We start from the raw sequence: 16,317 nt of genomic DNA, 5'->3' as shown, positions 1-16,317 counted from the left end.
ATCCCTCAGCACAGCTTTCCTCGGGAAGAGTTGTTTATTGGCATAAACCACTGCACATTCAGGTGTTCAACCCCACTTCCACCCACTGCATTTGGGCCAGTTGCTCCCCACCTATTGCACTGGAGGAGACTGAGAGGAGGCGAGTGATCAGTGCCGGGGAGGAAGGAGACACACACAAGCTGTTTTGGTGCTGGCTTGCTCAGCTACATTTCATCACACGGTAAAACGAGACAACAAGAAGTTCCCCTCAGTTCGCTGAGGCAGCCTGGCAGGGGCCAGGGGGCTCCAGCCCCTGCTTGTGGGCCGCAGGCCCGGCCCTGGACAACACTGGAGACCACTGAAACGGGGGCGTGCAGGGCTGGGGCTGAGGAAGTAACACTGGATGCCACTTGGTGCCTGAAAACGGCACAGCCTGTGTCCGGGGGCTGGAGTCCTGGAGGCACAACAGAGCAGGAGGGGCTGGAGCAGTCCCAGGGCTTGGCGGTGGGACAGGGCACAGCAGCCCCACTCCCTGGAGAAATCCAGTGGGGAACTAGTGAAACAGCTGCTTCTCATCGATGGGTAATCCAGCTTTTGTGTCCTGTGAGAAACACCCCAGGTGGGCATGTTGGGCTGCAGTGCCTAGGCTGGCCTGGCTGCTGGGCTGCAAAGCTGGAGGATCTGCACTGTGGTGACTTCTCAGGTAATTTTAAGATATTCCTCGAGCTGGAACTCCCTGGGGGTTTGCACTAGTAAATTTGGGGCTGCTGCAAGGTCTAGACCCTGAGCCGGAGGTTTGGTTGTCTCAGAAAGCTGACTGTGGGGTGCTGATGGGGAGCCTGGCTTGGGGTGTCCCCATTAAATCAGCCCCCTGTTCCAGACTAGAGGCTGCAGGTCCTTCCTGGCGCCAGCTCTGGGCTGGGCACTGGATGGTGACCTGGAGCCTCTGGCTGGTGTGAGCTGCCCAGGGGCCCTCTGCCAGGGGTGCCACAGGTGGCTGGGGCAGCACAACCCTGCTGGCTGTGGTCACATGCTAAGGTGGTGGCACTGAGCTGGACCTGAGCAGCCAATGCCTTCTCTCCCTCTTCACTGCTGTGGCTCCCACCACTTCGGTCCTGGGACTGGCTCTGAGCTGGCTGTACCAGGGCTGTGGTGACAGTAGAGGCAGCTCCGAGGACAGCCCTGGCCCCCCCTCAGCTGTGTCTGGCCTCGTGCTGCACACCCCATGTGTAATCTGGGCCCCATATGGTTCAAAGACCAGCTCAGGATCCTCCCTTCAGCAGCTTCCCAGTGTCCTGTTTCCTCCTCATGCTGCTGCTGGCATGGTGGTGCCTCTCCCCTCCGTGCAGGTGGCTGGTGTGTGGTTCCATGGGCAGGCAGCTGCTCTCCATCCCCTCCCCAAGCACAACTGTGGCACCGCCAGAGCATCCACCAGCACAGGCCGCAGTGCCTGGAAGACAGTCCTTTGCAGAGTTCCAGAACAGTCCCAAATACTTGATTTTCCTGGTGGATGCTGGCCACAGCTCAGGACCAGCCTGCAGCTCCAAGGCCCTTGACTGCAGCCGTGTGTGGGAGCTGAACAGCAGGCAGGGGCTGTGGGTGTGTCCTGTGCCCCAGCTCCTCTCAGTGCTGTGCCCTGGGCTTCATGCGGTGCTCAGTGCCACAGCTGGCAGGAGGGATGGCTGTGCTGGGGCAGGGTTTGGGTGTGTACATGGAGGGGGGCCTGTACAGTGGGGCTGGGGGTTACAAGCATGCAGGCAGCGATGGCTGGGCCTCCCACAGCTCGTGGGACAGCAGCTCCCAGGTCAGGGCACTCCCTGCTGCGGGGCAGCCCAGCATGCTGTGCTCCACTGGGCTGTGGTGCTGTGCAGGGAGGCGCTGGCATGGCCACCCTGCGCTGGCCTTGCAGGGAGCAGCAAAGACCACGAGTGCCAGGTCACTGGGAAAGGCCACGCAGAGGGAGGTGGGCTGGGCAATGAGCCTGGGGCAGGGCCCAGGCGTGCTTCCAGGCCATCGGGCAGGGAGAGGTGTAGGGTGGGGCTGGCGAGGCTGGGCTGCTGGTGGAGCAGGGCTGGGTGTGGAAGCAGATTGAGGGTCTGCCTGTAGGAATAGGCCCAGCAGCTTCTCAGTAGGAGGGGAAGTGGAGGTCCTGGAGCTTGTCCCAGCTTGTTGCCAACAGGCTCTGAGAGGCAGCGAGACAGCTCCTTGGCTGCAGTTCCTACCCCTGAGGGAGGCTGTGTCCAGAGCACCCCAGACTCGGAAGGGAGCAATGAGCTGAGTGCTCACACTGGGCGATGTTAACTGCTCAGTGATGTTGGTGGCCACGTGCCTTTCCCAAATGGTCTGAGCCAGCCCCAGCCAGCACATGTGCAACAAATGGGGCTTAGCTGGCCTTTGGGCAGTGTCCATGGGGCTCATGCTCTTTGGGACTTTACAGAACACCTGGAAAAGGGTTATTTTACAGTTTAGAGCACTGATCTCTAGGAAAGGATCAGTGCTGGAGGGGGCCAGGAACGACAGTCAGGTTGTTCACGGGTGTTTGTGCCTTGTCCGGTGCAGCAGGTCCTCCACCATGTCCCACAGCTGCCACCTCTTCCCAGCTGGCAGCCTCTGTCTCCTGCCCCTCTCCCGGAGGCACTCCAGATGCTCGGGAATGCTGCCAGTCACTGGCGATTTCTGCTGCCCAGTTTCCTTCTCTGACTGTCATCTGACTTGTGTACCCGGAAACACTCCTTCAGGTTCTGGGCTCGGATTTTGGGGTTCAGGATCTCTTCCCCAATAGAACTGGGGAACCAGCCCCTCTCCTGGTCGTGAAGACGCTCCCCAAATATCCAGCCTGAGCAGAGACAGAGACAGGTATAAGCACGGAAGGCCTTTGTTCCTGCACTGGGACAGTTGTGCTGCAAAGAGCCTACGGAGCTGACAGAGCTTTCTGGAAGTTGCTCAGAGGCCTGTGCTGGAGCAGACTCAGTCTGTCCATCCAGCAGGGATGCGCCTGAGCAGCACTGTGTGTGGACAACTGGCTTGAGGGATGCCAGCAGAAAGCAGGCACTGCTGCCACTGAGTGCCCTCTGCTGCCCCTGAAGCCACAGGAGTGGTTCCCAGCAGAGACCCAACGTGACAGACCACCAGGGTGTTCCAGAGAGCAGGACTGGGTGGCTGTGAAGCATCATGAAGGTAAGAACAGCTCTGGGATACATCTGGGGTGGCTGTGCCAGCCCTACCATGGCCCACAGCTGGTACCAGGGTGGCTGTGCCAGTATTGCCACAGCTTAGGGCAAGCCTAGATTGTCTGAGTGTTAGGCAGTAACTCCCTTCTCCTGCTGTGACCTCCCTCAGCTGTGATGCCAATGCCAAGGTCTCTCTCTGGCTGAAGGGAGAGACTCACAGCTGCCTGCCCAGAGCAAAGCCCAGCCCTCCACAGGGACTCCCAGCTCATCCCCACCCTGTCCCCCGTACCATCGTCTGTCTTGTCCAGGATGTTGAGGACATCAGCCAGTTCCAGGGACAGCTCATCGGGCTGCTGGGCCACATACGGGTGGACACACTGGATCTGTGGGCAGTCTGCCAGGGAACAGGGCACAGTGAGGGATGACTGGGGTGAAGCCCACAGCAGGACAGCACAGCTCGGGGACTGCAGCACCGCCAGCTCTGTGCATGGTCCCTCTGACCTGGTAAGGAACCCTGGGGAGGCCAGAGGGTGCCCCAGCAACAGGGACCAGTGGAGCACTCTCCCTTCCCTGTGGGAAGGGAGCTGGGTGCACATCACCACCACAGTGCCAGTCATGAGCAGCCTGGGTGGGAGGGAGAGTGCTGGTGCAGCCCAGCCTGGGTTGGAGGGGGAAAAGGTCAGGGCCAGGCCTAGAGACAAGCAGGTATTGATGGTGGAAACACAAGGGGAGCCCAGGGAGAGGCCTCAACTTTGGCAGAGGCCTCAGGTATGTTGCTGGACTGAGATCAGGCAGAATAAGGCACCCTGGGGTGGGGGCGAAGAGCTCCTGGCTCCCGTGCCGTGTCTCTTACCAACAAGTCTGGATGTAAATGAAACAAACTTGGTTCTCCGGTTTGGGGCCAGTGAAATCATCCAGCGTTTCATTTCACTCCTGGATAGGGCAGACAAACCAAGGCCGTGAGCATGCAACAGTCGTAGGGCCTCCAGCTCTTCTGCCCAGCCAGCCCTGGGCTCTGAATTCCTCCTCCCAGCCTTTTCCTGCCTGCCCCTCAGGGGTCCTGGACTCAGCAGTGATGCTGAGCCCCACTCTTGCACACCCTGGTTGGGATGTCACTCATGGCACAGCGCTCTGGGCCCCGCTGCACAGCCCTGGCTGTCCCCACAGGCAGCAGTGTCCCCCTCTGGGGAGCAGCACTGCTGCTGGGAGCCAGCACACTGGGGTGGGGGCTTGGGTTCTCTGAGATCTAACAAGCAAAGGCAGCTCTGGCTGGGCTGGTCAACAGGGGCAGTTTTTCCTGGAGATAAGCAGGACGGGAACCATTTATTCCCACAGCTGCTGTGCAGGAACATTTAAAGGGCAGAGCTGATTAATTCCCTTGCAGACAAACGCTGCAGCACACCAAGGGTACCGCTCACTCTGCAGGGGATGAGGAAGACCCATGTGAATGCACCACCAGACCCAGCACACTGCAAAACCTTGGTCTGCAGCAGGAGGGTAAGATCTCACAGGTGCTACAGAAACCCCTCGAGGCTTCCCTCAGCCCCGCTTGGAAATGGGGCAGTTTGTTTTCACAGGCTCCAGCTCCTGCCTGGAGGCCCAGCTGTGCTCCTGGCTCCAAGGGAACCAGAACTTTCTACCTCCTTAGGTGGTTTTAAAGCCTGAATTTGACACACATCTAAAGCCACTGGAGTGTCTTCTGGGAGGAGAGGGGCCTGAAAGGGAGGCATAAAGGATAAGTGCTGGCAGGCTGATCTGTGGGGCTGGGAATACCTCGTGCTTCAGGGCCAAAGCACAATGCCAAGGACCAGTGGAAACACCTTCCTGGTGTGATGAAGATGTGCAGGATGAGGGCCTTGCTCATGGAGGAGCTGCCATGTAGAGACCAACCCAGGGGCTTGCCATGTCTGTCTACAGGCTGGCCTTGCACACAGCTCTTAGGATCCTGTCTGCAGCACCCTGCTCCTGTCGTCCTGCAAGGAGCCCACCTGTGTTCCAGTCCTATCCCTGCAACCAGCTGTGTCCAAATAAGCTGCCAGCTCCTGGCAGTGCCCACCCAGGGTGTTAGCTGTGAGCTGCCACTGAGCAAATCACCATTGCCATACAGGTTCAGAGCTGCAAGAGCTGTGGAACAGATGCAGAAGGTCTCTGTTTGGCACCCACTTATCCCTTCTAATTCTTTAGTCTTCCAGTCTGTGCCTGGTACTGCCCTCATCATCCCAGCAGCTCTGGAACAGCAGCCTTCAGCAGTTGCTCTATAACACTTCAGTGCTCAAGATCTGTTGGCAAGCCATGTTCTGGATCATATACTTGCTGTGGCCACCTAAAAGATGGAACAGGATGCAGAGCACAGACCTGTGACTGCCTCCCCTGGCCTGGTTTATCAGCCTCTGCACAGCCAAGCCTCACAGACGTCAGACGTGCGCTTGCCCTGCATAATGTGACTGACATCTCTATTTTCAGTGCAGCAGAGCTGCAGCCACGTGTCTGGGGAGAAGGGGCAGCTGCTCACTGTGCTGGGGGCTCGTCCTCCTGACACTGGTGCCGTGCTGTGCTCAGGGGGTCAGGTGCAGCCCTGGGGCTGGTGCTCACCTGGGGAGGTGGATGATGAACACCAGCCTACTGACAGCAGGTAATATCCAGCTGGGGCTGTGCATCGTCTCTAGGAGCTGTTTAGCTGGTGGCACAGATGCTGTGCCTAGAAAACATGGGCCTGGTAACGCTCAGGCCAGTGAGAAAGCTGTGCCCTGTGCTCCAAACCAATCGGCTCTGTGCTAGTGCAGCTGAATCATTTGCCCAGTCTGAGCTTGCTGGAGCCTGAAGTGAAAAATCAGTGAGCCAAAAAACCTGTATCCAGGGAGACAAGGAGGCCCCCAGCAGCAGAAGGGCTGCACAAGACTGGCACTGGCTGTGGAGACATGGAAGAAGCAGCCAGCAGAGCTGTTGGAGTGTGCCAGTGCACTTCCTTCTTGGTTTTACTTTCTGAATATGCTGCAGGCTGTAAAGCAGCTGACCTCTTTGTCCCAGAACAGAAAGTGCCTGTACATCCTCCACCCCAGATGCCACAAATACACTGTACAGGAGAGAAACCTGCCTCATTCACCAGTGCCTTTCAGTAGGAGGGGGCAAAGGCATCCTTGGGAGAGTGATGCTGGGCAGAGAGGGTGGTAGGGCCAGCCCAGCTGCAGCAGTGAGATCCCTCCCTGCGGGCCCCTGGAAAGCCCAGAGAGCTGGTCCCCGTGCAGGCAGAGTGTGAGGGGAGAGCACTGCTGAGTGCTGGCAGGGTGCCTGGTACTCACTGGGACGATGCCTTCAGCATGTAGCTGGCCTCCCGGTCATCTGCATTCTCCAGCAGCCTCAAGATGAAGACATTGGCCAAACTCTGCCCCTGATCTTCCAACTCCTCTACCCGAAGAAGCCCTCGGGGAGCAGAGTCAAACACCTGGTACTTGTCCCTGAGAAAGGTTAGAGAGGAGATTAGGAAAAAATGCAGTTGTTCCAGGAGACTTTGGCTTCAGCCACCCAGAACTGTACTGAGGACACAGAACAGGAACCTCTGCATGGCAGGAGGAAAAAAAAGATGTCCTGCTGTGGGAAGGGATGAGCGGTTGGCTACGAAAACCCACCGCAAAGCAAGAAACCCTTTCCTTGCTCTGCCCCAGGCATCCTGCATGGCCTGGAACAAGTTGCTTGCTCTGAGCTCCCCATGCACAAAACACAGATGGTACTCCCTCAAAGGGGACTGTGATGCTTAATTCATTCCTATTCATAAAATGCCCTCTGTGTTTTCTGGATACCAGTTGCCACAGAAGCAAAACATTTCCCCGCACACAGACACTGCGGCGACACGTTCGTTAGGAACGCTGGACGGGCGAGATGCTCCCCACCAGTGGGTCTGGTTCAGCCCACAAAGAGTGTGCTGTTCTCTGCTGCTGTGTTTAACCAGTGTCCGCTTGCACAGGAGTCAGTCCTCAGCATGAGAACATCCTCCTCCTGAGGCAGGTTACACCCTGTCAAATATAACTCCTGGCCTCAGGCCTACATTTATACCCCTGCCTGCTGCTCAGACTTTCTAGTCTGCTTTTTTAGAGGCTTAATTGACTAAATCTGAGCTGTTCCTCAGGCAGTGATGAGTCAAAAATCACTTCTTGACAGGAAGGCAGGCCTCCTGGGTCAGCCCACCAGTCAATGCAACTCATTGCCACCCTGCAGAAACTGCTGGATACAGGCTCACTTACCCTGCTGGAAAACCTGGGCTGGGATCTGTTTAACTCCTGTTTGCCATAAAGTTTCAGCCAGAGAGAGCCGTGCCACCCATGAAGAGTCAGCTGTGCTCAAAGGCAAGGTGACTGATGGAGGGAGGTGTGCAGGTCAGGCCAGGATGCCCTCCCTGTGCCTGGGGGACAGGATGGGATCACAGCTTGGATAAACCCAGGGGCAAACAGGGCTAATGAAGTGTCCTGTGTACTACCCAAATTTTGCACTCACCCAGGAATTTGCCGGCAAATCACCAGCAGATCATTGAACAAAAACAGGTAGATTTCTCTGAAGAGTTTCTTGGTGCGAAGTGTTCGTGATGTCTTTGGACCATTCATCTGCTGCAGTTCCCCCTGCTTCAGCAGCCAGCGGGAGTGGGAGATGATGGGCACAGACTAGAAGGGAGGAAAGGATGGCAAAGTTCAGGAGAGGAGCAAAACCCCTTGGATTCAAGTGGTCAGGATGTTGAAAGTAACAAGAGGTGCAAAAGGAGGGGTGGTGAGCTCCCGTCAGCACAACCTGCACTGCAGAGGCTGCAGCAGAGCTGCAAGGAGAGGGCAGTGCCCTCTGCCATCCACAGCCCAGCCCAGCAGTGTGACAGCACTCAGACAGGGGCACAGCAGGGGCCTGAGAATGGACAGACACCTAAGGATGGCAATGCTGGATTGAAAAAACAGCCCAAGCCCTGAGCTCTCTCTGGGAGAGCCCATGTCTCATCAACTGGGCTGGGCTTCTCTGGCCAGGGAGACTGACTTTCAGAAACACGTATTTGGCCTTTTGGCTATAAAAAAACCTAGATTAAATGGGTTTTAACTGGTTGTGTCTGTCCTAGCCAGGAGGAGATACTGTCCACGAGCCACCACAGCACTTCTGCTAGAGTTTTAACACACACTGCGTTAAAAACAAGAAGCCCAGAACAAAATACATCTTATACTAGAACACTACACTTCCCATTGACCAAAATATTGAAAAATATCTGTATAATTGCTACCCTTTCTACCTTCTCTCCCTTCCAGTGTTTGCCACATGCACGGTGGCACAGTCCTCACACTCCCTGTGCCAGTGCCCAAGGCAGACCTGCTCCAGGGATGAACCAGCTCCTGCCTTCATTACAACCCAAGCTTTACCAGAAGTGGAGGCAGCTTTGTGGCTACCCCAATGTACTGCTGTCCTGTGGGCTGTGGTCTAGCCCTGACACACTGGTGAAGTGCTCTGGAAAAATCAAATTTTTTTGTTTTGGTTGTTCAGGTACATAAAAAGGTTGCTGGGAAGCTAAATGTGATCCTTAAAGTTCATGAAGCAGACAGACCTGAGAAGCATCTCCATGGCACTCATGAAAAGGATTGACAACTTTATACTCAGCGCTGGAGTTTCATGGTATATATTAAATGAAATCTGGTCAGACGCTCCTAAATATTGATTTGGTCATTCCCTTAGTGGAGCCAAAATAGATCAGCACCAGGTAATTAGAGACTGTACATAATGCATAAATGCAGTGATGAATTAAAATGCCATGACAATCTTCATCTGGGTATTTTTCAGCTTTCAAGTGTTTCGCTTTGTAGCTTTCATCTACCTTTAACATCATTACCAGCCTGTGCTTATACCTTGATCTTGAATTCCAGCTTCTTCTGGATGCTGATCATCTGCTCTGTTCGGCTCATCTTCCGGACACCTTCATTACAGGCTTTCACCACCTGGGAAAAGAGAGCAGAAAGGTTTGCCTCCACTGGCCTGAAGTGCTGGACAGCATGGAAAGGCCTGACCATCAGGGGAGTGCCCTGCTGTAACAGGAATTGTCCAAGCCAAGCTCTTCTATCAACATTGTGTTTGCATGAAAAAGAGAAGGGGAAAAAACCTCAGAACCCAAACGACCAAAAGCCCCCAAACACCCAGAAGATGTTACAGGTGGAACTGGCACATCAGAGGACACATTAGGTGGCTCCAATTGGTTACTGAACCAGACAGTGTAAAACAATGTTCCTGTTGCACAGCAAAAGGAACAGTTCATTTTCCGGATCCTGACACATCATGTATCTCATCTCCCCTGCTCCCAGCACTTGAAATGAGGAACATGTGCAGTGTCATCTTCAAGAAGAGAAGGAAGCCAAACATCTTCATTTCAAAAATGCAAATGCTGTGGTTCTGCCAAGCAGCATCAGATGCCAAGGCTATGAAATGTCCCAGGGAAAGAGACGTCGTTCATCATACAGAGCCCAGCTGTGTTCTGAGTGCAAACTTTTAACTGAAAACCCACAGCCAACTGCAGGCACTACCCTGTTACAGGGACCTTAACCTAGATGCCACTGTCTGTTTCATAAGGAGCAACTCTCTGGAGAACTGGCTTGGCAGAAAAATTACACTGGAGAACAAGCTCCACTTTGTGCTCTGTTTCTGCAACTCAAAATCCACCCGAGTATCAGCAACTGAAACAGTGACCACCTCTTGTCTCTCAAACAGGATCCCTACAGAGAAAATAAGTGCTGTGACCTCTGTTGTGATGCCTGTACCTAGCTGGATATGAGGTATCTAAGCTTAAACACTTACAGATCAGTGTTTAACCATGCAAAGGAGTTAGCAAACTGATCATGTGAGTCACCGATAACTGAATATAAAGCCAGCATTTTTCCATCAGCAGCTGTAGTCACCTGCACGCCACAGGAACAGGCCTTCCTCAGGCTACTGACCAGTGGGAAAAGAATTGGCTATCAGATATATCCAGAGGGATTCTGCAAACACTGACGTAGCACAGAACATCCTTCACTGAAAGCTCCATCTTCATCCCGAGCAATCTCCAAGCGTACACTTCCTAGACTAGCTGAGGGCAAATCCAAGAGCCAGTTCTGTCCCAGTGTTTCAGTCAGAAGCTGCAAGCCCGTGCTCAGGGTAATGTTCTAGCAGAGTTTTCAACTTCAAATGCTTATGTTGAACTGCAGGAGTCAGGAGATGTTCCAAGCACTCTGTCCCAGCACATGTAGCTGCCAGCTACGTCCAGACCATTCATATATGAAATCAGCCTGTCTGACCACGTCAGGAAGAGCCCAGATAGAAAACATCCCACTGCCTTCCCGGTGTTTTGTACACAGAACTAGCACAACTGAACACCACATCTACCTCCCAGACTCAGGGAAGAGGGCTAAAGGCAGTCTTGGGGACTTCATTAGGAAACTGTTATTCTAGGTCAGAGGAAGAAGTGTGTTGTGTTGGAGGAAACCTGACACAGTTGTGCTCTGCTGCCTGCTGCCACTAATTACACCTCTCAATGGGATCCATCACCTTCAGGTATCTGCAAAAACGGCTTGTGTTCTTGTGTTCTTGGAGACCCCGAGGAAAAACATTCCCTCTGCCCTTTCCTAGGGCAGAAGCACACACATCTGCTGTTAGCAAGGGATTCCTTGTCACTGACATTAAAGTGCTGCTAGCTTAGTCCATCTTTCAGACTTAAGAAAAAAAAATTAGTCTTGAAATGCAGTGACAGGATTCAAAGAGACAGCTCCAGGATGAAATGTAGCCCGTAGGTCATTTTTTGAGGGGTGTGTGTGCATGAAATGAGCATCATGGTTTAATCTCAATGGTCTTCAGTTAACCTATTCAGACTTACTGTTTCCAATTCTTTATGTGCATCCAGGGCTGTAGATTCCCTGTCAGATTTCTCTTCCACTTTCTTCAAAATGTTCTGCAGGGGAGGAAAGGCTGTGTTAATGGTGATCCCAACCTGAGAGCACAGAAAGGTCTTCGCTAGCCTATGAGCTACTGCTGGCCATCAGTCTAATTACAGGAGAGGTGACAGAGTACAGTGACTCTCACCTCTTGGTTCCTATTTCTCATTAAAACCTGTTCCCATATGACCTTATATCTAAGGGAAATATAACAGGCAGACTCTTATTTTATACATAAATTAATAAATAAATATAGCTAGAGCTGGCACTGACAGATAATGTTACTGGTAGTGCCACTGGGATAAGATCATTTGGGACTGAGCTGTTTCCTCATCCCTACAAGCATGTTCTCCAGCAGTGTTTAGACAAGCTGGCAAAGCACAGGAGGAAAATGGCTGACAGTCTGGTCCAAGCCATCATATGATGTAGCATCCCCATGTCCACCAGCTGTTCTGCATCTGTGTGTCACCATCCTAACCATCAGGCAGCTGGGTTAATGGACTGCTGCTGCCCTTTCTAGCAGCTCAATGAAGTCCCTTCCCACTCTCTCACTCAGTAAAAGCTATCTGGCAAATCCAACAGTAACTTGGGGATGGTCTCTGCAAGACTGAAATCTTTTTTCTGTATTCATGGAGAATGTCTAACTCTGTGGAAAGGCTTCCCCCAGCTCTAGGGTTGATCATGGCTGTATCTAAGCCCCATTCACAGCTGCTGGAAAAGAAAATTACAGGAGTGATCCAGAAGACCTTTGTGACAGAGATAAGAGCAAAACTCTACCTGCACCAGCAGCTTGAGCCGAGTGATTCTTTGAAATGGCAGAATCAGGAAGGAAGAAAAGGACAGGCCTTTGCACTTGGGATCCTGCTCCAGCTGTGAGATCACTTCCCGGAAAGCTGGTTTGTCCTGGCTGAGAGGAGAGACAGAGAAGGTGAGGACTTTGAGTGCTACCCTGCCTGGGACTCGCCTATATGGCTGGTGACCCAAAAGCAGCTTGGTCTCAAGAGACAGCATCTGCCACAGAAGATAAGAGAGGAGGAGGGGACTGAATGCCTCTAGGTGTATTTTAGTTTGAATCTAAAACTATTTATAGTGTTGGGGGAGGGAAAAAATAGATTTCTAATGTACAAGCCATGGTAGCGTTCACATATGTTCTTCTCCAGCTCAGCAGCATACACTGCGTGCGTAGGTGTGTGTGAATGGGGTGTGTGTCCAAGTACATGAGTCAGAACCATAATTATATATTTTTACACAGTTGGAACTCTGTGACAAGGTGAAATTCACGCAGTCATAAGAACAAGACAAGCCACAGAACAGCTCAAGCTTGGATATTCCTTGCTGCTTAGCTGGAGGATGGCAATCATTATCTGGCCTGAGAAAGGCAGGGGCCATGCCCAAGCCTTCCCTGATGGTGTTCCCAGGAGATGAGGACATGGGTGGGCCATGGACACAGCTGCATGGAGCAGTCTCAGAAGGCCCAGCTGCCTGGTCAAAGCCAAAGCTTCCTGGCAGCCACAGGGCCCCGGGGAAGGCCGGCACTGCTGGAGCCCTGGCCAGCAGGAACAGCGTGGAGCCAAGGAGGCTGCTAACGGTGCTAAACCCGTCTGTACTGTGTGTTCCTCACAACGTCCAAGAGAAGCCACTGGCAGTGCTCCCTGCTGCAGCAGGTACTCTGTGATGGTGTGACTCACCTGCCCAGTGGGGGGAACTGTGACACACCTCAGGCTTCGAGTTCAGCCCAGTGCTGCAAAATTCTTGTGCTAGCTGGGAGCCTGGGCTTCGAAGGGAGTCTGCTCTTTTCAATTTGCTCCATGTATTCTCACAGACAAAAAATGCTGCCCTCGGAATTCACACTGAGGAATACCTCCATCTCCAACAGGTCCTTTTTAAGCTCAAATAATCCAGCCTATTGCTGCTTTGCTTCTGAGCATTTAGTTAATGACTGTAAGCGAACTGTTTCTATTCTGCAGTTGCACTGCTCACCTCTGACTGAAGGAACCCTGTCGTACCCTCCTTTTGGAGAGAACAGCTGGCCAAGCTCAGCAGAAGCCCCTTAAAAGTAGGTTTTTTCCTCAAAAGCTGGAGAGCGGGAAAGGAAAGGACTTGGGATTGTTACACTCGCCTGAACCAGCTGCTGCTACAGGAGAAAATACACTGCACCATGGGCAATGGGCTGTCCTGAAAGAATCCAGGACACTGTAACTAAAGAAAAATTAAATCTCCTGCTCAAAGACAAGCTTGTAGGGCACTCATTGTTTTGAGCTGGTATCAGAGAATTCCTACTGGACCAAAAGACTTGCTAAACTTGAAAAATACTACAAAAATATCTTGGATTATACCCTCAGGCCTAAGTCTGTGTGTGTAACACCAGAATGTGAAGCAAATAGTGTTTGCTTTTTTTTTAATCTTTTTAAGAAAATTCTGTTGTTCTGAAAAAGAGTTAATTATCAAATTTGGGAAGGTCAAATGTCTTGCTGAAAAGCTTGGGAAAAGCAGTGGCTGTTTGTGTCATCAGAGATCTATATTATATTCATGGCCTTTTATCTCTTGCCTCTATTTGCAGTTTAAAAATACGTGCATTTCACAATCACGTGGCCCTGTGTGCACCACAACTATTTCCCACAGTTAGGAACTGCTGGTTCTGAATTTACTTGCCATGTTACCTGCATATTATATAACCCCATCTTTACTATAAAGCCTTTAATTGTGGGGGGTTTTTTATGGCTGTAGTGAGAAATCAGCGAAGTGGGAAATCCTGTTTCCGTGCTATCCAGCCCTTTCTCATGCATATCAAAATTACAGCTAAATCCGTGGCCTGTACCATTCTGCAAAGTAATTTAGCAACAAGGCCTAGAACTCACAGAAGCTGCTTGTAAGCTCTCTCCTGGTAGGTCTGGTTGGACACGTAGGTGATGTACACGGAGAAGTGATTGACCGTGTGCTGGTAGACGATGTCGCACACGTCCGAGATCACGATGTTCTCCTCCACCCGCTGCTCCAGGTCCAACAGGAAGCTAGATCAGAAAGCCAGCACCCATATTTAATTGTGGCCTGGCTGTGCCAGGCAATCCCCAGGAGCAGTCAGCTCCTCCATCCCTGTACAGCTGAGGTTAGCTAAAGCTGTTGCCTGCCCTGCCATTCAGCAGCTGCCTTACCGCTCGCTGACAGCCATCACGTCCAGGACATTGGAGAAAAGGATGTGTGCCTCGGACGGGTGTAAGATCTTCTTCAGGCGTTCATTCTCCATGAAGTGAGACACCAGCAGATTCAGACTCTTGTAATATGAGGCTTCAGAAGTAACCAGCTCAAACATGGCCTGGGGGAGAATCCCAAAGAAGGCAATCAGCAGGTACCTTCTGCTTCTACAGAGAGGCACCCCAGGTTACTGAGAACATCTGTGCTGCACAGCCATGGGCCTTGCACCCACCCTCCAGCCCAGAGGACAGGGAGAGGGAAGCCTGCAACACATTTGCCACATGTTACAGGGGATAGTGACTTGAACAGGGAAAGTTTCCTCCCTCAACCATTTGCCCTGACCCAAAGGAAATAGAGCTGTGACTGTCCAAGTGAGGCTCCCTGGTCAGCCCTGGCCATACACTTTTCTGGCCCAATCCACAGAGGACCAGGACGAGACACAGCAGTCCCTAACTAATACCATCAATCATAAATTAGCTCCAAACTTCAGCCTTTGCTTATCCTATTAGAAGAGAAAACTCTGGAGCAAAGCCTCAGGCCAAGGATGTGGTCTGTGGAAGCAGAAAGACAAATAGGTGGTTTGGTTCAGAGATAAAGATCAATTTAATGAGATGAAGATATATAGTCTTCTGCCTACAGTAGGTGCCACAGAGACAGTCCACTATTGGCACACAGAACTTCCTTACTCTCTGAGGGAGTCTTTGTTGCCTTTGTTCAGAATGAGATACAAGAGGAGAGTATTTACACAACTACCATTAGTTGAAGTAAGATTAACTGAAGATTCTCACGAGAGCTTCAACACGGTGAAAAATTGTTAGATCCTTCAGACATCTCTTGATGAAGGTGCATCTTGGGCCCCTTGTCCTGGGGCTGGCCCATGCAGCCACTACTGAGAGAGGAACCTTTCATAGGTCAGTGAAAGTCTTGTTTCCTTGAATCAAAAGTTACTTGGATGCTCCCCTCCTGCCCAGGGCAGGGCAGTGGCAGGGCCCTGAGCTCTCCCAGCAGCGGCAGGGCCCAGCTACAGCCAAGGACATCCAGTGGTGCTACAGGTACATGCAGGACTTTTTGTGCTGTGCATATATTAAGATATCTTCTGAATTAGCTGGAGGTCTGTGTTGTGGTTTGCTTGTTGTTTTTTTGTTTGTTTGCTCTTTTTAAAGAAATTATTTGATATTCTCCACTGATCAGTTTCTGGCCTTTTCCTGGAAATATCACTGAGCACCACAGAAGAACCCAAGGCAGAGACCTGGGCTGTGTCCCTGACACTGTGCTGCAGTCCAGGATCTGGAGGACAGGCACAGCAAGGAGGGACTGTTACTCAATCCAGAGCTGCTAAAATAACAGTTTAAGTGATGTTTCAGCTCTTTGCAGGGTTGGTAGCCCAGGAAGTATTCCCAGTGGGCAGTAAATTCAAACATGGTCCTTTCCTGCACCAGAGAGGGAAGCTCAGCTCCCCAAAGGGAGATGGATAGAGATGACTCTATCAGTCAGTGACTGCATCAGAGAGTGTTTAAGGAATAAGAGGGTGCTGGATTTTTTTTCAAGGCCAGTTTCCTCATAAGAAAAGTGGAGGAGTATCAGCTCAGCTTCTCCAACAGCTTTACCCAGGCACCTGGTGAGCCTGGGAGAGAACCTCTCTCTTTCTGCATGACCGACTCAGTCCTAAATGCAACTTTTACAGCTTTAACTGTATCTTTTTATTTGAAAAATGAGAGCAGAAGTGGAAATACATAAAGACACAACAAAGAGTAAGACTGGACATGTTGGGACAGCCAACTATCCCTTCCAGATATCCTGGAGATTGACACCTCCTATCATTTTTTCTGCCAAATTTGATTGCAGGATGGTTGTGAGAGCCAAGATCAAGACTTGCCACTCTACCACAGCCTTTAAACCTTCAGCCAATTTGCTTCCTCTAGGAGGTTGCTTCCTGGTTTGTTGAAGCCCTCTGGCTATGTTTGGAGAAATCAATTTGTGTGTGTTTGCTGCTCACCATAGTGGAGGGTGCATGGGCAGGTGCAGAGTGCTGGCCATCCTAAAGAAATAATGAAATCCAT

The 16,317-nt window shown here is 51.9% G+C and overlaps 1 protein-coding gene across 3 annotated transcripts in view; it reads right to left on the bottom strand.

Annotated features, from left to right (window-relative positions):
- Positions 1–180: 180 nt before the first annotated feature.
- Positions 181–16,317, bottom strand: part of NGEF (neuronal guanine nucleotide exchange factor) — a 39,695-nt gene continuing 23,558 nt past the window's right edge. For all 3 annotated transcript variants that reach the window (XM_027724923.2, XM_027724924.2, XM_027724925.2), the window contains 10 exons: positions 14,218–14,378; positions 13,924–14,076; positions 11,843–11,972; positions 11,008–11,082; positions 9,014–9,103; positions 7,638–7,801; positions 6,449–6,604; positions 4,003–4,082; positions 3,439–3,543; positions 181–2,815 (listed from right to left, as the gene is read on the bottom strand). In XM_027724923.2, the coding sequence (XP_027580724.1) occupies positions 2,643–2,815; positions 3,439–3,543; positions 4,003–4,082; positions 6,449–6,604; positions 7,638–7,801; positions 9,014–9,103; positions 11,008–11,082; positions 11,843–11,972; positions 13,924–14,076; positions 14,218–14,378 (1,287 nt within the window). In that variant the 3' untranslated portion in view covers positions 181–2,642. The remainder of the gene's footprint in view (positions 2,816–3,438; positions 3,544–4,002; positions 4,083–6,448; positions 6,605–7,637; positions 7,802–9,013; positions 9,104–11,007; positions 11,083–11,842; positions 11,973–13,923; positions 14,077–14,217; positions 14,379–16,317) is intronic.

Source organism: Pipra filicauda, unplaced genomic scaffold (genome assembly GCF_003945595.2).
Source record: "Pipra filicauda isolate LSUMZ 115617 unplaced genomic scaffold, ASM394559v2 scaffold90_size2875636_pilon, whole genome shotgun sequence".
NCBI classification, from domain to species: Eukaryota; Metazoa; Chordata; class Aves; order Passeriformes; family Pipridae; genus Pipra; species Pipra filicauda.
This window is presented reverse-complemented; position numbering and strand designations above follow the sequence as displayed.